This window comes from Vulpes vulpes, unplaced genomic scaffold (genome assembly GCF_048418805.1).
Source record: "Vulpes vulpes isolate BD-2025 unplaced genomic scaffold, VulVul3 Bu000000626, whole genome shotgun sequence".
NCBI lineage: Eukaryota > Metazoa > Chordata > Mammalia > Carnivora > Canidae > Vulpes > Vulpes vulpes.
Window position 1 is genome coordinate 2,334,894 of NW_027325669.1, and position 26,097 is coordinate 2,360,990.

A 26,097-nucleotide genomic window follows, 5' to 3' on the forward strand; every position below is an offset into this window, starting at 1 on the left:
GGGGCCCCTATGGTTAGCTTGCATAGGTCAGGATATAGGTTAGGCCACCAGGTTCCCACAGGGGCGGTCTTAGTTATAGACCAAACCTCGTCACCCCCAGACATTAGTACCTGCCAGGTTAACCTTTTGAGGGCATGAGGGTCACCTCTGGCGGGGGTGAAGAGCGCTAGGAGAGGTAGGAATATAACAACTGTCATTGAACAATTTTTTGAAAGTCTTATCTTGAGCGGGTTTTGGGTGCAGTGGAGCTTCCATTGGAGTGGCTCGTCCGGTTCGCCTGGCTGGCGTCAGCGGTGCTCGTTGATGGGGCGCGCTTCACGTGTGAGGCGTGGACCCAAGCAGCAATGCCGTCTACCTTTAAGGCGGTTGGGGTGGTCGGTAGTACAGTAAATGGGCCCTTCCAGTGGGGCTCAAGCATCCTGGACTGATGTTTCCTGATGTAGACGGAGTCACCGATCTGGAACGGGTGTGGGTTGGTTGTGTCTCCGGGGCGGTAGACAGCCGCAAGGGGTTTCCAGATCTGGCGCTGGATAATCTGGAGCGCCTTTAGCCTGTCCTGTAAACCGGGAGTGTTAGCAAGAGGGTCAATAGCAGAATCTAGCAAGTCCGTTACTGGTGGGGGACCTCCATAGAGAAGCTCGTAAGGAGTTAGCCCATGGCGCGCGGGAGTGTTCTGGACTCAGAACAGGACCATAGGGAGGAGTTGGACCCAGTCTCTAGTGCCAGTCTCCAATGTCAATTTGGTTAGGGTCTCTTTAATTGTTCTATTTATTCTTCCTACCTGCCCTGAGCTCTGGGGTCTGTATGCACAATGTAATTTTTAATTTATCCCCAGTAATCTGGCCACCAACTGACTTACCTGGGAGACGAAGGCGGGGCCGTTGTCCGACCCTATTACCTTGGGCAGTCCAAACCAGGGGAAAATTTCTTCTAGGATTTTCTTGACAACCACATGGGCAGTTTCTCGTTTGGTGAGGAAGGCTTCTGTCCATCCTCCTGTGGGCCTAGTGCAGCGGCTCGTGCTGTTTCATCGGCCGTCCTGTTCCCCTCTGCTACTGGGTCGTTGCCGTGCTGATGCCCAGGACAGTGAATTATCTACCACGGCCGCCCCGGCTTTACGTTCACCATTTCGTAGAAAGCTACTCCCCTCAGTGTACCAGGTTGCTTCAGCATCTGGCAAAGGCTGGTCCGTCAAGTCCCTTCTGGTGCCATGGACCTCAGCTAGGATCTGGTGGCAATCATGCATTACCAGGGAGGGGGACTCGGCTTCTGGAAGCAAGGTGGCCGGGTTTGGGGATGTAGCCGTTCCGAACCGTATCCGCTCAGAATTCAGTAACATGGCCTGATAATGGGTGACCTGGCGTTTGAGAGCCATCGATCAGGGGGCTGGCGGATGACTGTCTCTATGGCATGGGGGGGCCACCACAGTGAGGGGTTGGCTGAAGGCCAACTTATCTGAGGCTTTTACCAGGACTGCCACAGCCACTATTATTCGGAGACATGGGGGCCATCCTGCAGCCACTCTGTCTAATTTTCTTTTGAAAAGTATGCCACGGGCCTTTTCCAGGGTCCCAGTTTCTGAGTTAGGACCCCTTTGGGTATTCCTTGGTGTTCATCAGCATATAGCGCAAATGGCTTGGTTACATCTGGGAGGCTCAGGGCAGGGGCGGTCAATAAGGCCCTTTTTATTTTGTCAAAAGCCAATTGTTGCTCCTTTCCCCAGTGGTAGGGGGTGTTGGATTTCGTGAGAGGATATAGGGGAGCCGCCAGCTCTGCAAACCCGGGTACCCAGAGGTGGCAGAACCCAGCACTGCCGAGGAACTCTCGTAGCCCTCTGGCACTAGTGGGTGCTGGGATCAGGGCTACAGCCTTTTTGCGGCCCTCCGTCAGCCACCTCTGGCCTCCTTCCAGGAGATATCCCAGATAGGTCACTCGTCTCTGGCCTATTTGGGCCTTTTTGGCGGAGGCCCTATACCCCAGTCCTCCCAGTCTCTCGAGCAGGGCCCCCGTACCTTTTACACAATCCTGTTCTGTCTTAGCCGCTATGAGCAAATCAAACACGTACTGCAGGAGAACGAGGTCCGGATGGCCAACTCGGAAGTCTGCCAAGTCCTGATGCAAGGCTTCGTTGAACAAGGTGGGGGAGTTTTTGAATCCCTGTGGTAGCTTTGTCCAAGTGAGTTGTCCTGAGAATCCCGTCTCAGGATCTTTCCATTTAAAGGCAAAAATAGGCTGGCTTTGAGAGCTTAACTTTAGGCAAAAGAATGCATCTTCTAGATAGAGCTCAAGGGTCCTTCTGCCTCAGTTAAAACTGAATGTTGAGCTCCCGTAGCAACCAGGAAGGTCACTGGTTGACCCCCCAACTTTAAGGGTTATCCGAGGCTGGGGGGGGGGGGGGGGCTCCTGGCCCTGACATCCCTACTCTTCATCCTCTAGGGACAGTACGGGAATGGGCTTCTTCTTAGGTCCCTGCGTTTGGCCCTTCTTTGGACAATCTTTAACCCAATGTCCTTTTTCCTTGCAGTAGGCACACTGGTCTCGTTCAACCTGTGGTCTTCTTTTGTCTCCCAGGTCCTTACTCTGTCCTGACTTACTCTGCCCTGAGCCCTGTACTACGGTGGCCAGTATCCCAGTCAGTTCTTTATTGCGTTTCCTTTATCTCTTTTATTTTGTCTCTCTCTCTCTCTCTCTCTCTCTCTCTCCTCTCTCTCTCTAAGTATACATACGGTAGCCTTCCATTAATCTTTCCAGAAAACCTGCCGGCGTCTCATCTTTTCCCTGCACTATAGCACGTACCTTTGCCAAATTGGTGGGGCGACGCCCTGCCCCTCTGAGACCCGCTAGGAGTACCTGGCGATAGAGACGGAGCCGCTCCCTCCCAGCAGCAGTGTCATAGTCCCAGGTCGGGCGAACCAAGGGGAAAACGTCCTCAATTTCATTAGGCAGCTGGGTCGGCCTCCCATCCGCCCCGGGGACGTTTTTCTGTAGGCGCGCGGTCTCTCCTCCGTGGTGAGGAGAGTCTGCAGGAGCTGATCAGGGTGCCCATGGGGTCCTGGCTGAAAGACCGGGGCCTTCACCTGCAAGATAATATCAATATTAAAAGTTCCATTCCTGGGCCACCCGACGTTGAGAGTCAGCCACTCTGAGGAGCAGAAGGTGACCCATCTTCGTCTTTTGACTTCGACCGAAAGGTTGTGTGCTCGCCGGCGACTTCTTTCCAGTGATCTAGAGCGAGGCTTAAAGGGGTGGTTACAGTTTGCCCCGCGGGTGTAGAAAAGAGGTGAGCGGGGAGGAAGAGGACAGGAAGACAGAACAGACAGATGCACACAGATGACGGGACCGGCACGGCGGATTCAGACGGGAGCGGTCGCCAACAGCGACCCTCCCCGAAGAGGAGGGAGTGCCGGGCTCCCTCCCTCTTCCAGACCACTCGGGAGTCCGACTCCGGAGCGGGACCAGAAAGACACAGAACGAACAGACGCACACGAATGACAGGACTGGCGCGGCGGATTCAGATGGGAGCAGTCGCGAACAACGACCGTCCCTGAAGAGGAGGGAGTGCCGGGGCTCCGTTCCTCTTCCAGACCACTCCGGAGTCCGACTCCGGAGGGGGACCAGGGGTCTCGGGCACGTCTGCCTCCCCCGCTGGTCCAAATACAGAATACAGAGTACAGCGTCCTGCAGGCACAATACAGACCCGGCACAGACCCGGCCAGTCAGACAAACGGACGAGACAGATATGACATTTAGCGAGCTCGGTCTTACCTCCTACCGGTCTTAGGATTGAGCCTGGGGCGTCTCGGATCCCGGACGAGCCCCCAAATGTTGGACCCTGGCTCACGGGTGCCAACGTGTCCCGGCGGACGCCCCAGAGACTCAGACCCCAGACAGGCAGATGCAATTAGCAAGAGGGTTTATTGGACGTTTGCGCAAACGGGCTCTCCGCCTCCGAAGAGGAAGAGAGCCCCGATTAGCAATTACAGGTATCTTTTAAAGGCAAAAGGAAAAAAAACCGCTTAAAGACAAAAGAACCTCGGGAGTCGCATAGCATTCAGGTTATTGATTTCACAGAGGGTCAACATGAACCTATTCAGGGACATTCCAATCAGGGTGTGGGGGGAAATGGTTTTCTTATTGTAAACAGAATGCTTTTAGTTGCTAAAATTTCAGGAAGACGCCTGGATGGGCTGCCTCTGGATTAGGGCTGGCCCTACTTACAAGGGGGGAGGTTTCTTCAGAATCAGGGTCTGTGGTTCTTTCTTGAGGCTGCAGGACCAGGATGAAGGAGGGACAGAACCTGGGGCCACAAGGTTATTTCCAACCACGACTTGCCCTCTTCTTTCTGTTGATAGAGATGGGAATCTGGGGCATGACACCTGTCCTAGTCAGTCGAAAACAGGTCATCAGCAGAGGGCAGGGGGGCCAAGCCTCTTGTGACGTCGGGCAGCAATGAGAGGTCTGGCAAGCTCTGAATATGGGAGTTCAGTTCCTTGTGGATCTGGGTTACCCGAGCAAGCTTCTGTTTATATTCTTCTAGTTTTTTCTCCTTTTCTGACAAAACATCTTTCTGGTTCTTGGTGTACTGCACCAGCATCCGAGCCAGCTGGCGCCGATCTTCCAGTTCTGCCGCCAGACGCCCGTTATATTCTGCTAGTAACAGAGATGCTTCATCTACTGTTTTTGAAAGACGTTCAGCTGCCTCTTTGTCTGTTATTTTTTCCAACAGAGAAACATCTTGCACTTCCTGGGGCAAAGAAGCAATCTTCTGCCGGACAGTAGCATCCCCTGATGCAGCATTTTCCAGGTCCTGCAAAGCTTTGATCAGTTCCTCAGTCAAGAGGGGTCCTGCAGAAGGATCTTGGGGAGAGTAGCTTCCAGGGTAGTCATCCTCCTCCTCCTCTTGTATCTGCTGAAAAGTTCGCTTCAAAGATTTCTTCTCCTCTGTTGCTTCGGGGGGAGGGCTCTTGGAGTCCTCCATAGACAGCTTCAGCTGCTGTATGAACTCGCCGCCATACACACTTCTTTCTTGCCAGATGTTCAGCAATCTTTCTAAAGGTTTTTTACAGCCTTCATCTGCCTCTCTGGCAACATGAGAAAAGGCATCCACAAGAACAGATTCAAATTCTCTAGTGAATTCAGGTCCTTTCCTTTTACTGTTTTGGATGACATCATTGGCTAAGTACAGAAAAGTAAGCTTTCTATTTGATTTGGCTTTGCGGAGCTCTCGGTGCCACACAGAAACGATAGGTCCCGCGTGCTTGCGGTGGTGGATGAGCCACAGCGACAGGGTCTGCACGCTCTGCTGAGAGCTGTTCAGCTCCGAGAGCTTCTTCTCCAGCGCCGACTCGGAGAAGGAGGACATGGTGGCGGCGGCGGGGCCCTGCAGGGAGCAGCCTGGGCCGCCCAGTGCGGCGGGAGGAGCGACCGCACGCACAAGGCCCGGGCCTCACCGGAACGCCTGCGGGGCTCTTTACTGACTGACTGACGGCCAGGGGGGCGAGGAGGGGGAGGGGATGGGTCTCCGCAGTAACAGCCGCCCGCGCCGCCGCCACAAGATGGCCACAGACCTCTCACACCGCCCCGAGCAGGGTCAAAGGGCAAGGGCCGGAGTAGCTGGGCACCGGGAGGTGTCAGAGCTACAGAAAAACGCCCCTCCAGGGGCGGCGGCCTCCCCGAACCTCGCTCAGGGCACTTCGAAAGCGACAGACCGGCAAAAAAGCGCAATCCGGCGGCCTCCGGAAGGCGCTTTGACCGCTCGCGCCCCCGCTGTTTGTCTTTATCGTGTGTGGTGGTGGCCACACACTTATCCGTGTGTCAGGATTTACAGAGCTGTATGCAAAAAGTTAATCTTACTGCCTGTGGATTCTTAAAAAATGTGAAACCTAAAAGGGAGAAGTAGGACCAACGGCAAACGACATGCGAAACCTTAGTCTCCAGAGGGCGTAGGGAGCCTTGGGGGAAACCCGCAGCAGTGAGTCTGCAGACCTCTCTGGACTGAGCAGACCAGCGCGCTCTGTGTCCACGCGTGTAGAGCAGGGACGTGACTACACACACGTGCCCATGTGCTCCCGGCTGAGCCCCCGCGGATAGAGATGGCACGTGACTCAGGGAAGGAAACTGCGCAGCGTCCTCTCGAGAAGCATCCACCAGCCCTTCTGACTGGTCCGCGCTCCACCCACAGGGGCGGTTTCGAGGGGGTTTTGTCAGGGTGACCGTGTGGCAGGAGAGGCGCCGCGTCCTGCGCCCCACGGTCTGAGGAGACGCTCGGCCGATTCCGAGGGACCCTGCCAGGAGGCGGCGCTGCAGCACTTGGGCAGCCGCTCTGGCGTTTGCTTCCACGAGAGCACTTCAGGCGCCCTTCGCTGGCTTGTCCTGCGCGTTGGATGGACTTGATGCAATTTAAATGAGCCCCGGTTAGATGTTCTGTCAGAACGACTGGCTGGAAATGAACCGTCTGAAGCGGGTGAACTGACGTATCCTCCCGTGGCGCTGTGGTGTGTTCACCCTGCGTTCCCCCCTGAGCGCCCTTCGCTGTGCTCAGCTGCGCCGCGGCGGGCGGTCGCCGAGCGAGGAGGCCTGACGGAGGCCTGACGGGGACCTGACAGGGGGGCTGACGGGGACCTGACGGGGGAGGGGGCTGACGGGGGCCTGACGGGGACCTGACGGGGGGGGGGGCTGACGGGGAGGCTGACGGGGACCTGACGGGGGGGGGTTGACAGGGGGGCTGACCGGGACATGATGGGGGAGGGGGCTGACGGGGGCCTGACGGGGGCCTGACGGGGACCTGACGGGGGGGGGGGCTGACGGGGACCTGACGGGGGAGGGGGCTGACGGGGGCCTGACGGGGACCTGACGGGGGGGGGGCTGACGGGGACCTGATGGAGGAGGGGGCTGACGGGGACCTGATGGGGGAGGGGGCTGACGGGGACCTGACGGGGGGAGGGGGCTGACGGGGGCCTGACGGGGACCTGACGGGGGGGGGGGGCTGACGGGGACCTGATGGAGGAGGGGGCTGACGGGGACCTGATGGGGGAGGGGGCTGACGGGGACCTGACGGGGACCTGACGGGGGGCTGACGGGGACTTGATTGGGACCTGATGGGGGGAGGCTGACGAGGGCCTGACGGGGACCTGACGGGGGGGGGGGGGCTGACGGGGACCTGATGGGGACCTGATGGGGGGGCTGACGAGGGCCTGACGGGGACCTGATGGGAGAGGGGGCTGACGAGGGCCTGACGGGGACCTGACGGGGACCTGATGGGGGGGCTGACGGGGACCTGACGGGGGAGGGGGCTGACGGGGGCCTGACGGGGACCTGACGGGGACCTGATGGAGGAGGGGGCTGATGGGGACCTGATGGGGGAGGGGGCTGACGAGGGCCTGACGGGGACCTGACGGGGATCTGGTGGGGGGGCTGACGGGGACCTGAGGGGGACCTGGTGGGGGCGCTGACGAGGGCCTGACGGGGACCTGGTGGGGGGGCTGACTAGGGCCTGACGGGGACCTGACGGGGACCTGATGGGGGGGCTGACGAGGGCCTGACGGGGACCTGATGGGGGAGGAGGCTGACGGGGACCTGACGGGGACCTGGTAGGGGGGCTGACGAGGGCCTGACGGGGACCTGACGGGGACCTGGTGGGAGGGCTGACGAGGGCCTGACGGGGACCTGACGGGGACCTGACGGGGGGGGGTGCTGACGAGGGCCTGACAGGGACCTGACGGGGACCTGATGGGGGAGGGGGCTGACGGGGACCTGACGGGGGGAGGGGGCTGACGGGGACCTGACGGGGACCTGATGGGGGAGGGGGCTGACGGGGACCTGACGGGGACCTGATGGGGGGGGGGGGGCTGACGGGGACCTGATGGAGGAGGGGGCTGATGGGGACCTGATGGGGGAGGGGGCTGACGAGGGCCTGACGGGGACCTGACGGGGATCTGGTGGGGGGGCTGACGGGGACCTGAGGGGGACCTGGTGGGGGCGCTGACGAGGGCCTGACGGGGACCTGGTGGGGGGGCTGACTAGGGCCTGACGGGGACCTGACGGAGACCTGATGGGGGGGCTGACGAGGGCCTGACGGGGACCTGATGGGGGAGGAGGCTGACGGGGACCTGACGGGGGGAGGGGGCTGACGGGGGCCTGACGGGGGGGGGTGCTGACGAGGGCCTGACAGGGACCTGACGGGGACCTGATGGGGGAGGGGGCTGACGGGGACCTGACGGGGGGAGGGGGCTGACGGGGGCCTGACGGGGACCTGACGGGGGGGGGCTGACGGGGAGGGTGACGGGGACCTGACGGGGGGGGGGTTGACGGGGGGGCTGACGGGGGCCTGACGGGGGCCTGACGGGGACCTGATGGGGGAGGGGGCTGACGAGGGCCTGACGGGGACCTGACGGGGGGGGGGGGCTGACGGGGACCTGATGGGGGAGGGGGCTGACGAGGGCCTGACGGGGACCTGACGGGGGGGGGGGGCTGACGGGGACCTGATGGAGGAGGGGGCTGATGGGGACCTGATGGGGGAGGGGGCTGACGAGGGCCTGACGGGGACCTGACGGGGATCTGGTGGGGGGGCTGACGGGGACCTGAGGGGGACCTGGTGGGGGCGCTGACGAGGGCCTGACGGGGACCTGGTGGGGGGGCTGACTAGGGCCTGACGGGGACCTGACGGGGACCTGATGGGGGGGCTGACGAGGGCCTGACGGGGACCTGATGGGGGAGGAGGCTGACGGGGACCTGACGGGGACCTGGTAGGGGGGCTGACGAGGGCCTGACGGGGACCTGACGGGGACCTGGTGGGGGAGGGGGCTGACGGGGACCTGACGGGGGGAGGGGGCTGACGGGGACCTGACGGGGACCTGATGGGGGAGGGGGCTGACGGGGACCTGACGGGGGGAGGGGGCTGACGGGGGCCTGACGGGGACCTGACGGGGGGGGGCTGACGGGGAGGGTGACGGGGACCTGACGGGGGGGTGTTGACGGGGGGGCTGACGGGGGCCTGACGGGGGCCTGACGGGGACCTGACGGGGGGGGCTGACGGGGACCTGACGGGGGAGGGGGCTGACGGGGGCCTGACGGGGACCTGACGGGGGGGGGGGGCTGACGGGGACCTGATGGAGGAGGGGGCTGACGGGGACCTGATGGGGGAGGGGGCTGACGGGGACCTGACGGGGACCTGACGGGGGGCTGACGGGGACTTGATTGGGACCTGATGGGGGGAGGCTGACGAGGGCCTGACGGGGACCTGATGGGGGAGGGGGCTGACGAGGGCCTGACGGGGACCTGACGGGGGGGGGGGGGCTGACGGGGACCTGATGGGGGAGGGGGCTGACGAGGGCCTGACGGGGACCTGACGGGGGGGGGGGGCTGACGGGGACCTGATGGAGGAGGGGGCTGATGGGGACCTGATGGGGGAGGGGGCTGACGAGGGCCTGACGGGGACCTGACGGGGATCTGGTGGGGGGGCTGACGGGGACCTGAGGGGGACCTGGTGGGGGCGCTGACGAGGGCCTGACGGGGACCTGGTGGGGGGGCTGACTAGGGCCTGACGGGGACCTGACGGAGACCTGATGGGGGGGCTGACGAGGGCCTGACGGGGACCTGATGGGGGAGGAGGCTGACGGGGACCTGACGGGGACCTGACGGGGGGGGGGCTGACGAGGGCCTGACAGGGACCTGACGGGGACCTGATGGGGGAGGGGGCTGACGGGGACCTGACGGGGGGAGGGGGCTGACGGGGACCTGACGGGGACCTGATGGGGGAGGGGGCTGACGGGGACCTGACGGGGACCTGATGGGGGGGGCTGACGGGGACCTGATGGGGACCTGATGGGGGGGGCTGACGGGGACCTGATGGGGACCTGATGGGGACCTGATGGGGGGGGCTGACGGGGACCTGATGGAGGAGGGGGCTGACGAGGGCCTGACGGGGACCTGACGGGGGGGCTGACGGGGACCTGACGGGGACCTGACGGAGGGGGGGGGCTGACGAGGGCCTGACGGGTCTGCGGGGGGCTCTGGAAGGCGGTGGTTCTGGGGTGGGGTTGCCGAGGGCGCCGTCTGGGCCGGGGCGGTCCGGCGTCGCTGTACCCCGAGGCCTCCCCGCCCCGCCCCGCCCCGCCCCGCCCGGCGCCGTGCGGCTCCGGAACGTCCCTGCCTTACGGCTGTGGTAGGTCCAGAGTCACCTGTGGCGGTGACCGCTGCTGCGCAGGTGTCCCTTCGGGTCTTCTCGGCCACGCCGGTCGGCGCCCCAGCAGCAGGCGCTTCTGCCTCCTGGTACCAGCCTCTCCTCAGTTACGCATTCGGGAAACAGCTTCTCCCCACCTGGGGCTCGTCTCTTCATTCTCCTGACGGTGTGTCTCAGAGGGAAACGTTTATATTCTGATGATGTTCTGCTCTTTTCGATTTCTCTCCTCACTGACTCATTCATGCCTTTTGTGTCATTTGTTTGAAAGCTTCGCCCGACTCGGGGCTATGAAGACTTTCTCTTACGTTTTCTTCTAGGACGTTTACACAGTGAGTTTCACAGCAGATGTCTGAGCCTTTTAAGTCCACGTTTCGTACACGACGTGAGATGCTTCTTATGCTTTTGTTTAATATGTCTGGTTTCAGTATTATCAGTTGTGGAGAAGATTTTCCTGTGGCCAGTGAATTATGTCTGCACAGTTGTCACAAAGCAATGGGCCCACACACATGAGTGCACATATTTCTGAATTCGCTTCTCCTCACTCATCCCCTGTTTCTATTCCTAGGTCAGAAAGACATTTTATAAGGGTCTGATTATTCTACCTTCACCCCAGGTGTTGAATGAGATAGCGTAAGTCCTCCAACTTTACTCTTCTTTCTTTTAATTTTTTTGATAATCTTAGTCCTACCCTTTACCAGGCAAAAATTTTGTTAAACAATCTTAGTCCTACCCTTTACCAGGCAAAATTTAGTGTTAACCTGTCAATTCCTACAGCCATGCTGTAGAATGTTTGATGCTGAAATTGCACTAAATTTATTTATTGATTTATTTTTATTTTTTAAATCTAAAGATTAATTTGGAGATGTGTAATTTGTGTCTTCCAATCTGTGAAAAAAACTATACCTTTTAAAAAATTTCCCACATTATTACTTTATAATTTTCACTGCATAAATGTTAAAATTATTTTTATGACATTTATCCCCACATATTTCATATGTTTTGCTATTATAAATGGAATTTTAAATTTCAATTTGCAATTGTTAATGGCAAATATACATATATATATATATATATTTTTCTGTATTAAGCAGAGTCCTCCTCTTTTTATAAGGCAACTTACTAGTTCTAGTAAGTTTTGTGGAGTTTCTTTGGGAATCGGTACATAACCAGTTGTGCTGTCTGTGAATTATTACTGTTTCATTTCTGTCTTCTGGAACAATGTATCCTTTATTTATTTTCCTTCTTCATTTTACTAGCTAGACTGTCCAGCACTATGCTAAATAAAAGTGGCAAGACTGTACATTCTTACTGTACATTCACTCTTAGGAGAAATGATCAAGGGGTTAATTATTAAGACTGATTTTAGCTGTAAGCTATTTCTAGATCATCTTTGTCAGATTGAGATTGTTCCCCTCTATTACTAGTCTGCAGAAGGCTTTTATTATGGTGTTGAATTTGCTCGAATGCGTTTTCATCATCTGCTTCCTGCAGATGGTAGGATAGAGGGTTATCTCTTCTCCTCCTCCTCAAGAGAGACACTTTTTGTTTCTACTACTGCCACCTGTCACCCTCCCATCCAACCTGGAGTGAAAGCATTTGCTCACCTTCCTGCAGTGCTTTTGCTTCCTGTGTTTTTCACAGGAGTGACGCTGAGGGCTGCGTTGTATGCCTATTGACTGAACTTTTAACTGTGGTGCTAAGGACATTTATGGAGTGACTTCCCATTGACAGGAGCAGTATTTATGTATAACTCATTTCCATTTGAGTCTGGATGGATCCCGAGGGACCTGGTGACAAGAGCATCTGTCTAAAAATATTTTTAATTTAAAAAATTTTATCAATATTTATAAATAGGTTTTACGAAATTCCAAAGATAGGTTTTCTAGAATTCTCTGTCTCTATATAATTGTGACATTATACATACCTTGTAAGACTATTAAAACTGACACTGAAACGTATTTACCATCTGAGCACCCCCCCTTTCCCCTGTGTAGGGGGGCATCATAACTTCTTCCTTGAAGTAACATAGCTGCTTTCCCTTCTTTATCTGTTCTGAACCCTCCACCAAGCTAACCTGACACATTTTATACTTCTCTGATGCAGCAGCTATAAATACCTTTCCTGCACTTCTCTATCAACAAAATCAGTGTTTTAAAAATTCATCATTTGAAGAATTATTTAAACCATTTAGTCCTACGTGCTGTACTTAGAGATAATAATTATAACTTCCAATTAATTATCTAAAGCAGGCAGACAGTCAAACAATACAAACAAAAAAACTCACTAATGCCTTTCTGTCAATGTGTCAAATAGAGGGACTCTGCATTTAGCTTGTTCTGCTGAGTATCCAGGTTGGAACAAGAATGCTTGATGGCTCAGTAATTTTCTTTTTGATGATACCAAAATTTATTTAAATTGCTAGTACTATTTTTATTATTTTGCTATTGATGTTATTGTGAAAAATGCCTAAGAGTACAAAACTGGCTTTATTCCATTTTGTTTATCTTTACGCTCATGTGTATCCATACTCATAAAGATAACTGTGATGAGGATGCTGGTGAGAGAGTGTAGCTCTATAATCTTTGGAATTTAGTGTTTAGGAGTGCCTCACATGGTGTATTACACTTTTCATATAAGCATTTCCCTGGATGTCATTCCTAATTTCTACCAAAGATTTGATTTTTGAAGTACCGTCATATAGTACGGCACTGAAGTGGTACCAAGTAGCCTTAGAAACCTTTTTATACTTTATCATGAATTATGCCTTCATCCAGATTTATCACTGGTACGAAAATGCTCTTCTACCTTACAAAATATTTATCATGTAAATATATAACCTTAATTTGGTTAATGAAGATGAATCGTATGACAGCAAAAAAAAAAAAAAAAAAAAAAGTTCAGTGGTTTTACAATGGCTGATATTTACACTCTCATTCTTATTCTCCTCAGATATGGAAGTATCCTCGTGATTAATAATTTGGGTAGGCTACTTGTGTTTCCGTAACCATGGCTGAAATGCTTTAGAAATAAGCTAAAAAATAAATAATGAGATACTTTCTTTGAAAATATTTGAGAACAAAGTTAAGTCAATAGAATTCCTGACTGGCTATAGTAATCTTCCTAATGTAACTCAGCCTGAACTAAAAAATTCAGTAGTTGGGGAAAATTGCATGCTTCATTAGTGGTTTTCCTTATTTTGATCTTTTCATCTTCCTTTTGGAGGACACTAAGCACCAGAGTTTGAAATCTTCACCATGTGTGGCTCTTTGATCCTTCACTTATTAGTCAGTGTTTTACTTCTGAACATAATTCCCATTAATTTAGTTAAATATATATTTGAATTGTTGATATAAGTATTAAAATTATGCTAAGGATATGGATTCAAGGAAATTAAAATTAAATATAATTATCAGTAGTTAGAATAATTGAATTATTTTAACAGTAATATTGTATGTATCATTATTTGTTGTTTTATAACAAAAATGTAAAACTTAGAAGCTTACAGCAGTATACACACATCATCTTCTAGTTTCTATGGGTAAGAAATTGGGCATGGCTCAGTTGGGCCCTCTGTTTCACAGTCTTTCACAAGGCCTGAATCATGATCTGTGGTCTCATGTGAAGGGTTGAGTGGGGAAGAATACAGCACATCCATTCTCACTCAGTAGGTCTTCACAGCACGGAGTTCCTTGCCAGTATCAGAGTGAGGTTTTCATATCCTCATTGGCTTTTGGCCAGTGACTTCCCTTAGTTTCTTGCCATGTTGGCCTCTTCAGTATGGCAGCTTGCTTCATCACTGTGTGCAAGCAAAGAAACAATAGATAGTCTACCAGCAATACAAGTTCACAATCTTTAGCCTACTCATGGAAATGACATCCTATCCGTGTCACCCGGTTTTTAAAAAATTAATTAATGAGAGGGAGAGCATGAGCAGGGGAAAGGGCAGAGGGAGAGGGAGAAGCAGATTCCCTGTTGAGCAGGGCTTAATCCCAGGACCTTGGATCATGACCCAAGCTGAAGGCAGATGCTTAACTGCTGAGCCACTCAGGCACCTCATGTTGCTGGTTGTTACTTAAGAGGGAAGTTATTCATAGGGAAAGAATGAATAATACTAGGGTGTGGAGCCCATCATAGAGGCCACATGCTGGTTGAAATTAATCATTTGTTACACAAACCAGGTATTGTATGAATCTTTTGTTAGACTATACTTTTTTATCCTAAAATAAGTTGCTTTGAAGAATTTGAAAATCATACACTATTTATCTTTTTTTTTATCACATCACCAGAATTTATTCTCAGCCAAATTTCTCTTTATTTCAAATTGTATCATAATTTATGACCTCCTCCCCAAACATGGTGTTAGAAATACAGACCTAGACTGTTATTAAGAACTTAATGGAAGAGGTATCACATAGAGGTCAAGGTATGATTTTATTCATAATCTCTTTCTACCAATTGCTACACATCTCTGAGACTCATTCCTTCTCTTTCAAATGGAGACTGCAGTGCCATCCTATTTGCTAGTTTTGGAGGTTTACATAAAATGATAAATTTAAAGCATTTAATATAGTACTGGTATGCATTAGGTACTACATGAGTGGGCTTTATCAGTAATATGTATATCATTACTTAAAGAATGAGAAATCCTTCCTACTGAGGAAAAACTATTACTTCACTCTTAGTAAACTTGAGTTGTTGTTTTCTTATTGGGGGTTACTTGGCTTGTTTAAAGTTGTATTTAAGTGAAAATAGAATTTAACTGACTCTTTGCTACTGAATTGGGATCTATAAAGGAGCCATGATTTATAGAAAAGCTTCCATAGATCAATCACTGTGATTAAATTAAGATTGTTAAATGTCCACATTATCCAAAGTGATGTACAGTTTCAGTGCAGTCTCTATAAAAATCCCAGTAGCATTTTTGCAAACACAGGGAAAAAATCTTGAAATTTGCGTAGGACCACAAAAGATTCTGAACAGCCAAAGCAATCTTGAGAAAGAAGACAAAAGAAGGAGGTATCACATTGCCTGATTTCAATCTTTATTACAAAACTATAGTAATCAGAACAGTATGGGACTGTCATGGAAACAAATAGAGCAATGGAACAAAATAGCCCAGAAATAAACTGACACTTAGAAAGACAACTGTCTCTGACGAAAAGTGTCAGGAATACACAATGGGCAAAGGATAGTCTCTTCAATAACAGGTGATGGGAAAACTGAATCTCTGTATGAAAAAGAATGAAATTTAACCTTGTCTTATACCCTATAAAAAGATCAATTCAAATGGATTAAAGACTTGAATTTAAAACCTGAAAATGGGGATCCCTGGGTGGCTCAATGGTTTGGTGCTTGCCTTCGGCCCATGGCATGATCCTGGAGTCCTGGGATCGAGTCCAGTGTCGGGCTCCCTGCATGGAGTCTGCTCCTCCTCTGCCTGTGTCTCTGCCTCTCTCTCTCTCTCTTTCTCTCTCTGTGTCTCTCATGAATAAATAAATCAAACCTTTTTTAAAAAAAAAAAAACCTGTAAAACTCCTAGGAGAAAACATAGGGAAGAAGTTTTTTTTTTTTTTTTAAGATTTTATTTATTTATTCATGAGAGACACACAGAGAGAAACAGAGACATAGGCAGAGGGAGAAGCAGGCTCCATGCAGGGAGCCCGATGTGGGACTCGATCCTGGGACTCTGGAATCATGCCCTGAGCCAAAGGCAGGCGCTCAGCCGCTGAGCCACCCAGGTGTCCCAGGAAAGAAGCTTTTTGATGTTGATTTGGCAATAACTTTTTGCATGTGACACCAAAAACACATGCAACAAAAGTAAAAATAAACATGTGGGACAGTGTCACTATCTAAAAGGTTTCTGCCCAACAAAGGAAACCATTAACGAATGAATTTTAGGCCTTTAGTTTATATGTTACATGTTTTTTAAGAAATCAATAGAAAATAATTAGAGGCAGTATTTTGACAACTAGCCAAAATTATATTACCCAGAAAAAAATTCATAGGAATTAAAGGTACAAGTAGAAATTTTTATTTTTGTAATATGTGGGGGAATAAACATTGTTAGAGACTATCACAGACATTAGTATTTTGCTCAATAAATGGTGGTTAACTGTAAATCCTTCTGAAAGCTTAATTTACCATGGAGGATAATTTCTGTTACTGTGATAGTCCTGAGGCTGTCAGTTATTGCCAAATAGCTTGTGAATGAACTGAACCCGGCATTTAGTGCAAGTTCAGAGAGTGAACATCTTTTAAAACCCACTTCATACAATGCCTGAAGTTTTGAGCATTAACTTGACTTGTTTGATAGAAATACAACTGTCTTAGTGAATGCCCCATTCACAGAACACTTTAAATCAGAGGAGTACATTGATTTACAGGCCATATAGAAAAAAATACAAATAGGAGCAGTTCTGTAAATTGAGAAAGTAAATTCCATATGTAGAGTAGAAGGCCAAGAGAATTTTATTTGAATATCTGAAACCCTTTATGAGCACATCTTATTTGGGATTGGTGTCCTTATATTAATTTACCACAGTGTTTGTAAGTACAGGCTGTGCTGTCAATTTTGAGAGAGAAGTGAATGTCATATAGATAATATTTTGCAAATACAAAAGTTATTTAATTTCTTTAATTGTTTTTATTTGGGGGCGGGGAGGAAGGGCCTAGGGAGAGGGAGAGAGAGGATCTTAATTAAGCACACAGTGCTCAATCTTCCGACCTGTGAGATCACAACCTCAGTTGAAATAAGAAGTCAGACGCTTAACTGACTGAGCCCACCAGGCTCCCCAATGCATTTTAATTTCTACCTGTAGACTTGTTCCATTCCACTATTTTCCCTCTGGTTGGGCCATAAGATTTATAGTTCCAGGGAAGGAGATACTAGATATCACCCGGCATGGAGAGTCAGTTTTGATTCTCGAGTTGGCTTTCTTGACCTTCTAGCATGACAGAGCCATGAATGCCATGGCATGCATAGATATAAAAGGATTTTCCATGTTTTTGATCCCCTGTGACATATCAATAACCAGGACAGACAGATTAGACTATAGAGTCTCATATCTGTGTCTAGATCAGATGAGAAGGTGGGAGCTCACAATCCTGCCTCAGAGGGTGTAGGAAAGAGGTGAGGCAAAAATAGGGGGAGCGAGCAGCCAGACATGTGGCCCTTTGTCTCCTCTTCCTACCGTAAGTTCTGAAGGAGGACACATATTAGAAAAATGAAGGAGAAAGCCAGAGGCTGAGGCCTACTGAGGCTTCTTGATTTAGCAATAAGAGAAGCACTGCATGCTACCCAGAACAGTCTTGTCAAAGTAAATTGTGAGGCTTTTTTCAGAGTGCAGCCTTATTTCTAGCTCTCCCATGCCACTGTGAGATCCCCAGAGCAGGGCGCAAGTCCGAAACTGCCACGACAGAGCCCAGGAGTCTGTTGAGACTCTTCCTAGACAGTTTGCTGAAGACGATGCCAAGGCCAGGCAAAAGGGGCTGGACAATCCAGGAGGCAGCAGAGATTGTTTTGTTCTGGATCCGGACCTCAAGAGGATTAAAGACACCTGTTGACTCACTTGAGTCTGCAGGGAAGCTGATTTGACCCTTCCTATGAAGACTGAGAAGACACTGTGAGGTGTCCCCAGGCTCCAGCTTCTGGAGCAAGCCCTGACAGGATGCCGAGGGAGAGCCCCAGCAGTCCTGCAGCCCTCCAGCTGCGGAACAGTCCAGAACAGGGACTGCCAGAGCATTCCAAGAGTCCATGTCCCTGTCATTGCACTCGGCTCACATACCAATCGGGCAGCACCTTGAGGAGGAGGAGGGGAAGGCCAGACCCTGAAAATTCTGAGCATTGATTCATAGGCATACAGGTAAAGACTGCATTCAGCTGTTTAAATTATTTAATCTGGCTAGAGTTACCTCATTACCATAAAATTTAATTTTCCACCAACTGATGGCTCCAGCTTGCGAAAATAAAGCTAGTTGTGGAGAAATAGGATATATATATATATATATATATATTTTTTTTTTTTTGCTGGCATGTGTGGGCACATCTGAGACCTCATTCTAATATTTTTCTTTGTCATTTTTATAGTTAAATTATTCAAGATATATTTATTGTATTGTGATAAAAACTGTGGCCAGTAGGTTACATGGATACACCCAAAGTCTCTAAGAAACAAGGAGAATCCTTGGAATTTTTTTAAAGGATTTATTTCTTTATTTGAGAGAGAGAGTGTGCGCGCATGAGCAGGGGGGACAGACATGAGGTAGGGAGGGTGAGAAAGAGGGAGAGAGAAACAGACTCCCTGCTGAGTACAGAGCCCAAAGTAGGACCTGAGATCATGACCTGAGCTGAAATCAAGAGTTGGGCACTTAACCCGCTGAGCCACCAAGGCACCCTTCCTTTTGAATTCTTTGCTTCACCTCTCCCCATGCCTCAGTACATCTTCAGGAAGACTTTAATGGAGAAGAACGTAGTAAACATTTATTAGTTGCTGCCTCACAGCTACAGAACTCTGAACACTCCTGGTCGGTGAGCACTCAGTTCCCCAGAAGTGTCAGGAAAGGAAAGTACTTGAGGTTTTGCGGTTATTTTTCTTCCATTAAGAAAATAAAGACAGATTTTGGTTTCTTTTAAAATCTGTATTCCTTTTTTTCCTATGTCTCCTATTCACAAAGCCTGGTTTAGCACTTTGAATTAAATATTTATTGAACTCCTATTGTACAGACGTTGAAGTAGGATCTCAGAGAAATGCGCAGCCCTTCCCCACAAGGAACCAACAGTCCATGAGGAAAGAAAAAAAACTTATTAAGCTTATTTATAAGCCTCTGAAAAGGTTCTAAAAAGAAAAATAGGTCTTGGAAGCAAATTGTATCTCCTCCCCTCTGCTTATATCCTCATCTACAATTACCTGCTTTATCAAGGACCTGGCACCTTCATTTGTAAGTTGACTCACAGTTGAGGCTTAGTTTCAGTTGGCTCATATGAGCTTTCCTTTTCTAATGCCTGTGACACACACACATGCACACACATTCTTTGGTACATTCTTACTTTCTTAGACTTGCTTATTCCAGTACAACCTGTTGCCACTACCTTATTGCTACTTCAGCCTAACAGACTTAGAGGTTAGGAATGCAGACACTGCAGCCAGTTGGCTTGCTTCAGATGAGATTCCCGCCCTGTGCCCCCTTTCTGGCTGTGGGAATTAAACCCTGGCTCATGGACTCATACATAGTTGAAGGAATTAATGCATTTAGTTAGTGAATTAATGAATTCATAGGCATCCTTGTATTAATGCTGAAGCCCTTGCCATAATGTCTAGACCCATCATAAACAATACATTTCCTTATTTTCATCTATCCATTCTTCCCTCCCTCCTGCTTTTTCATCATTAATTGATTTCCATGTTTAATTAGCCAGCATGTGGTTAAGAACCATGATCACCCAGCAAACTCATGATGTTCTTATCCTCTGGAAGGAAATGTAATGTATGGTTTTTGTTTTTTTTTTTAATTTGTTTATTTTTTATTTTTTTTTAATTTTTTATTTTTTTATTTATGATAGTCACAGAGAGAGAGAGAGAGAGGCAGAGACATAGGCGGAGGGAGAAGCAGGCTCCATGCACCGGGAGCCTGATGTGGGATTCGATCCCGGGTCTCCAGGATCGCGCCCTGGGCCAAAGGCAGGCGCCAAACCGCTGCACCACCCAGGGATCCCTAATGTATGGTTTTGATACTGGATGAAGGAGACGTGGACAAAAGAAAGTCCCATCATATATACCTTTCCTTAATCAAATTTTGAAACTCTCCCCAATTTTTTTTAATGAAATTTTAGTTTAGTCTGTGTCCTCAATTTCTGTGTTCAGATTATGTGCTTCTTTCCAACATTAATATTCTTATTTTGTAGTAGTATTTTTAAGCATAAAGAACATCTTTCCTCTGCTGTGCTACATAAGGCCCTAGTCCTGTTTGAGCTGAATCATAGTATCCTCTGAGGTGAACGTGCCCACATCCCCAAGGTCAGGGCGAGTGCCTTCCATAGCCTCTGCCTTCCAGCAGGTCCTGTGGAATCCCCTAACGTCTCCGTGGAGACAAAGCAGTCTCCACTCCTGGTCTCTTTCAGATAGAGAAGCTGTCTGGTTTTAATAACCACACACAATTTTCATGCTCCAAGTCCAGCTTGATTCTGAATTTCCATCATAGCTACAGGCCAAAGCTGCCCCCACTCTGACCAGTGGGATGGAGTGGTGTTGGTGAATCAGCAGCCTCGCTGGCTGTCTGCTGTCCTCACTCTGTGCTCTTGGCTTCTGCTGAGCCGCTTAGGGGCAGAGTGGTTGTGCTAATTCAGCCAGCTGTGGGGCTCTAATATGGCAGCTCCCAAATGCTAGTTCTGCATGAACCCCTGATCCCTGTAGCTTTCATGGGTGACACACTCATAAACTCCTGAAATTCTCTCCTGTCTTTAAGCTGGTCCTGTGCACAGAAGACCCCTGACCATATCTTGTTTCTGTAATCTCCTTGCCTCAGCGCTCTACCCTATGGGGGCAAGGATGCCACCGAAAGGCTCAGGCTAACTTTTGTTTTCTCCAGGTAACTGATGGGAACTTCACACTTACTTTTCTTAGCAAAGAAGGGATGACCAGACTTAATCTCTCCTTGCCCTCTTTCCTTACCCTGCCCATGATGGCTGCCCCATGCTGTGTATGTTTTCAGATTTCTTCAGACATGTGCCAGCCCCCAGGCCCAGGGACACTAGACAGGCCCTCAGAGCACTCTGTATGTGAGTACCAGGGTAGACTCAGGCTCTTGCAGCTCAACTGGCCAACAGGTGCAATGAGAAGCTATCCCTCTTCCTCCCAGACACTCCCTTATATCTCAATGGCTATCTTGGAGACCCCATCAGTGGCCTGGGGGTCGGAGAGGAGACTTCTTCTCTGCTCTCCCAAAGTTAGGACCAGACACCTCACCTCTTAGCTAGTCTTGGAGGAGGCTGATGGCAGCTCTTTTCAGCTGCTCTCCTTAGAAGAGCTGCTCTTGCTGAAATGCCCAGGGAGAAGGAAGAGCTCCATTCTTCGTCCTGTGTAAGTATTAACAGATTGCTGGCACAAGCCCTGTTACCTGAATGGCATATTTGATTTGGTTTTAATTAATATTTAATGTTAATTTTGATTCATAGGTACAGAAACTTCACATTTTTATGGGTTTGAATTAAATTTCTTTTTCATTTTCATTTTGTTTATGGCAGTGTTCATGTCATTTCTACATCTGGCTGTATATCACTCCTTAATGATGTCTGCCCTGTCTTAATGAACGTTCGTTTTGTAGGGATTTGGGTTTTTATATATAACTTGCAGGCATAATTCCTTTAGCAAGTAGGATCTTGGCATCCACAAAATTCTCATTAATGAAAATCCTACAAAATGAGAGAAGAGCTTAAAAGTAAGTTCTCAAATAGTGTTTACTTTTTATAATCTAAATCTGCTGTTAAATCTGCCCTGGTCAATTATAGCTTAGCTCTAGTTGATCTCAATAATGGAAATACCAACTCACTTACCTTGTTTAGAAATCTTAAATCCCAATCTCCATTGTAATCTTACAACCAAAATTATAGTAATATTGCTACTATACTTTCATTTGATATTTTATTTTATTTTGATCAAGTAGAGAAAACTCTATATTTGGGCTGCATCGCAGAGTCCTCTTTAGAATGAGACCTGGGGATTTCCTAGCAAGATCCTTGACATTTGCCCATTAAAACTGCATCTTGGATATGATTCAAAGTAGCTTAGCCTCAACCAGCAGTAGCTCATCATTTGCTGTGTAGCTTCCTCTTTCCACCTGGCCAGGTGCCGTTCATTTTGCTTTTCCACATGTACTATGTAGTTCTCCATCCCATGAGCCTAGGTGCTGTCACTACTGCTTGCAAACTTTAAGATAAATTTTAGAAGGATCTGCCTGTCATAGAACTATTTACATTAGCCATCCATTATAGTGTTACTACATCTATCAGCAATATCTCACCATGTGGACTTGAACTACCATCATCTACCATGTCTTTTTTATTTAATTTAAAGATTTTATTTATTTATTAATGAGAGACACAGAGAGAAAGGCAGAGGCACAGGCAGAGGGAGAAGGCTCCATGCAGGGAGCCTGATGTGGGACTTGATCCCGGGACTCCAGGATCACGCCCTGAGCCGAAGGCAGGCGCCCAACCACTGAGCTACCCAGCGTCCCTACCACGTCTTTTAATTAAATGCATGTCCACTGGGAACTCAAGTGTTCTGCAATGTCAAGATGTCTTTGCTCCTATGTATGAAATTTCTGGTTGTTCTGTGTAGATACACAGAAATGCATTCTGTTTCAATGTATAGACACATTTTACACATTTTACTCACATTTTAAAATTTGCATTGGCACAATTTTATTTTTTTTATTTTTTTTCATTGGCATAATTTTAAATGTTTTAGATAGCACCTAAATGAACTTTGAAATATTTTACTTTCATCGGTGTTAAAATGGCATATGCTGGGATTGTAGATACACAAGATAAATAAAATACATAGGTGATGCGAATATATCTCAGGTACATAGCAAGCATAAATTTTAAAAAATCTAAAAATTATAAAAATAGCACAATTAGCCATTTTGTCATAGCTGTAATAGATTATACTTCTCAAATAATTATTCAAATTATTATGGGATTTACCTGGAGCAGTGAATAAGTGTGCCCATCAGTGACATGCAGAAGAGCGTGCAAATTACAGCTTCATTTGAAAGCCTTCTTAACATTTTGATTAAAACACTTATTTAAATGTTTGCTTTAAAACACATGTGGACTGTTCTACAAAGTGGATGCTGACATAAGATGAGGTATATGTACCACCAAAAATATCAGTTTCTAGGGAAGTATTTGAAAATGCATGCCAGTTCATACAAGACCCAATTAACAGTAGAAATAGTTGAATAGACTTCCATAACAAGTGGTAGTGGATGAGAGTTATTCAGGCTATTAAAATGATAAATTAAAGAAGATACTTCAGATTGTAACGGCATTCCAGGGTTTGGGTGGCTAAGGCAGAGCTGTGCTATTTCATTTTATTCTAGAAGAATGTAGTACAAATGAGATTCTGGATTTCAGGAGTAAGACTTTCTGTCAACCTTGACTTCCCTTTGGATATGGAGAAAGCAAAAGGCAAAAAGGGCTCCACGAAGTGGGCGGGGGGGGGGGGGAGACTATCTGGCTGGCCAATCCCAACCTGCATTGGAAGAAGCCAAAGAGAAACAGCAGGTGTATGGTGAACCAAAGTTACCAGGAACCTCAGCAAGTGGGACCAAACGGAAGAGATCTATGAAAGAAGGCAAAGCTTCCTGTTCAGAAAAGACGGCACAAGAGAGTACAAGAGTAAGAATTGGGAAGAAAATCCCAGTTCCTCCATTACCTTTGAAACTACCACCAGCCACCTTGCTTCACCAAGATATCCTGTGGGCCTGGTGCCAAGAACTCCAGCTGAGTACCAAAGGCCAGAAATTAGATGTATATAAGCGAACCTGCGAATATGCTTACCCAGATCAAAAGAAGAACTTTCCTGTCACCACAGAGGAGGCCAAGATTCTCACCCAGACACAAAGAAGGGTGATGATGGACAAGGGGGAAATGTCTCTGGAAAGTCCTGGAACAAAGATACCTTCTGATGGAACCTACCCTCCTGAAGTGGCTGCCCATCCTGAGGGGTCTGATGCTCTCCTGGAGGGGGTCAATACTGTTGTTGTGACCACTTTGGCCCCAGATTCCATGTTTGCCTCCTGGTCCAGAATTGCAGCCAGGGCTGGGAAGATGGAGACAGTGGCATCGCCACAGGAGGCCCATGGTGCCAAGTGGTGTGTGGTCCATGGGAGAAGCATGCCTGCAGGCACAGAAGGTTGGGTTCACCTGCAATTTCATGCAGGACAAACCTGGGTGCCTGAAAAGCGGGGGAGAGTATGCGCCCTCTTCTTGCTCCCCGCTTGTAACTTTCCACCCCCACAGCTGGAGGACAATATGCTGTGTCCCAAATGTGTTCGCAGGAATAAGGTGTTAATGAAGAGCCTCCAATGAACTTTCAATAGCAGGAAAAGGGACACAGCTATGATTATAATCAATGGTACAAAGAGAACTACAGTCAACTCCGTGGTGACACTGATGGCCAGGCTGTAGGCAGCTCACACCCTCCATGCTGCCTGCTTACAGGGACACAGGCTAGTGCATTGCAGATTACCCTCCAACCTCCACTGGGGCCTGCGGCTTCATGGGTTGAGATGCGGGAGCTCTTAGATTTTAAATTGGAAGAGCATTTCAGAAATTACCATTTCTTCTATTTAATAAGAAGAAAAAGTCATTCATACTACCAAACGTTTACCCTTCTGAAATAGAAGTGACCTTAACTTCTTTTAAAGTGGGAATCTGAGCCTCGCCTGGCAGAGGGTTTGGGGGTGGGGGGTGGAGTGGAAAGTACAGGTGTGCTTCCACACTGGATTTCTCTGCAATTCCAACTCCTCCAGAGACAGCTACACCTTCTTAGGTTCGTGACTTCAGGCTGTTGAGTATTTTAAACCAAAGGGAAAGTTGTTATTCTTTCCCACTCCCCAAAACATACTCTTAATATAGAAAACATTTTTTGATGTTTTCTTAATAACCTGAGACCTCTATGGTATGTCTCTGGGATAATAATGTGGAACACTTTGCGGGTATTATTTCTACTTGTAACTATCATGTGTGTTTCTACTGCTTAAAAATATTTAAGGGTACTTCTGAATCATAAATTCATAATGTATTGGATTTTAAATTGTATATAAGATCATCTATTGTATATAGGAGGCCATATGCATTGTGGGCAAATTCTTAATATTCTTAACTCAGAATTAAGCTAAAAATCATGGTTTTCTTTGGCATGATTCGTTTTTTTTTTAAACCATTCAAATGAAGTATGAGTAACATTTTTAAAAAAGCTATACGTTTAATGTATATAATTTGATGAGTTTGGTTCATTTATAATTTTTGTGTCCTTCCTAAATTTATAGTCCTGCAGTTCTTAGAAAAGATTTTTTTTTCACTTGTGTTCTTATGGCAGTTTCCAACATTGTTTTATTGTTGTGGATTTGGAGATTCTGAAAAATTTTTCCCCCTCTCTAATGTACTGGAAGGAGTAGGAGAGTTAGAAAGTTTGTAACCATTAGGATATGGACAGATTTGGGCAAGAATCCTCAATAAATGTTAAAAATGTTAAAAAAAAAAAAGAAATTCTGGAAAATCCCAATTGTAGGCTTTTATTAAAGCCTATATCTGAGTGTGTATGTACTTTTAAGTGTTTTGTTTTTTGTTTTGTGTGTGTGTGTGTGTGTGTGTGTTTTGCTTTGTTTTGTTTTGTTTTGCAGTGGGGGGATGACAGTTCAGGTTGCTTTGGCCCTATAAAGCAGGAAAAAAATTCCACTCAGAATTGAGTGATCATAGGAATTTATTGTTTGACTTATTTGAAAAGTCTGCAGGTATTGTGGGCTTCAAGCATGGTTTGATCAGGGTTCTATGACTTGTCTATGTGATTGCCTTCACTTTTCCTCTTTAAGAGTAAGCTTGATTCCAGGCATCTTCCATTATCATAAAACAAAGGTTGCAATAGTTCTGAATGTCACATTTCCGAATACATCTACTGGAGAAAGGAACCTTCTTTTTCTTGTCACCAAACAGAAATACTCAGGTTTGCTTTTATTTGTCTATCTTAGGTTTTGCCCACATGTGTATTGTTCACTGAGGTCAATGAAATGACCTGCTTGGATTAACTGAGACCTGGGTTGCTGACCATTTACTACCCTAGGGTTTGTCACAGTGTGGTGTTTAAGTCAATTCAACACAAAAGCCATGGCCCCTGAAAAATGGACTAGGAAAG

The 26,097-nt window shown here is 48.4% G+C and overlaps 1 protein-coding gene and 1 pseudogene across 1 annotated transcript; one reads left to right on the plus strand and one right to left on the minus strand.

Moving 5' to 3' along the window:
- Positions 1–413: 413 nt before the first annotated feature.
- On the minus strand, positions 414–6,600 carry LOC140596448 (regulation of nuclear pre-mRNA domain-containing protein 1B pseudogene; annotated as a pseudogene).
- A 16,753-nt stretch (positions 6,601–23,353) lies between these two features.
- Positions 23,354–24,280, plus strand: LOC140596441 (developmental pluripotency-associated protein 4-like). The gene is made up of 2 exons (XM_072745076.1): positions 23,354–23,387; positions 23,437–24,280. The coding sequence occupies exons 1-2, from the start codon at positions 23,354–23,356 to the stop codon at positions 24,270–24,272; spliced, it is 870 nt and encodes a 289-aa protein (XP_072601177.1). The 3' UTR covers positions 24,273–24,280.
- The last annotated feature ends 1,817 nt before the right edge of the window (positions 24,281–26,097 follow it).

Coding starts and splice junctions, on each gene's coding strand:
- LOC140596441 (XM_072745076.1), top strand. CDS start 23,354: ATGGAGAAAGCAAAAGGCAAAAAGGGCTCCACGA. Junction 23,388..23,436: donor AGGCAAAAAGGGCTCCACGA/AGTGGGCGGGGG, acceptor AATCCCAACCTG/CATTGGAAGAAGCCAAAGAG.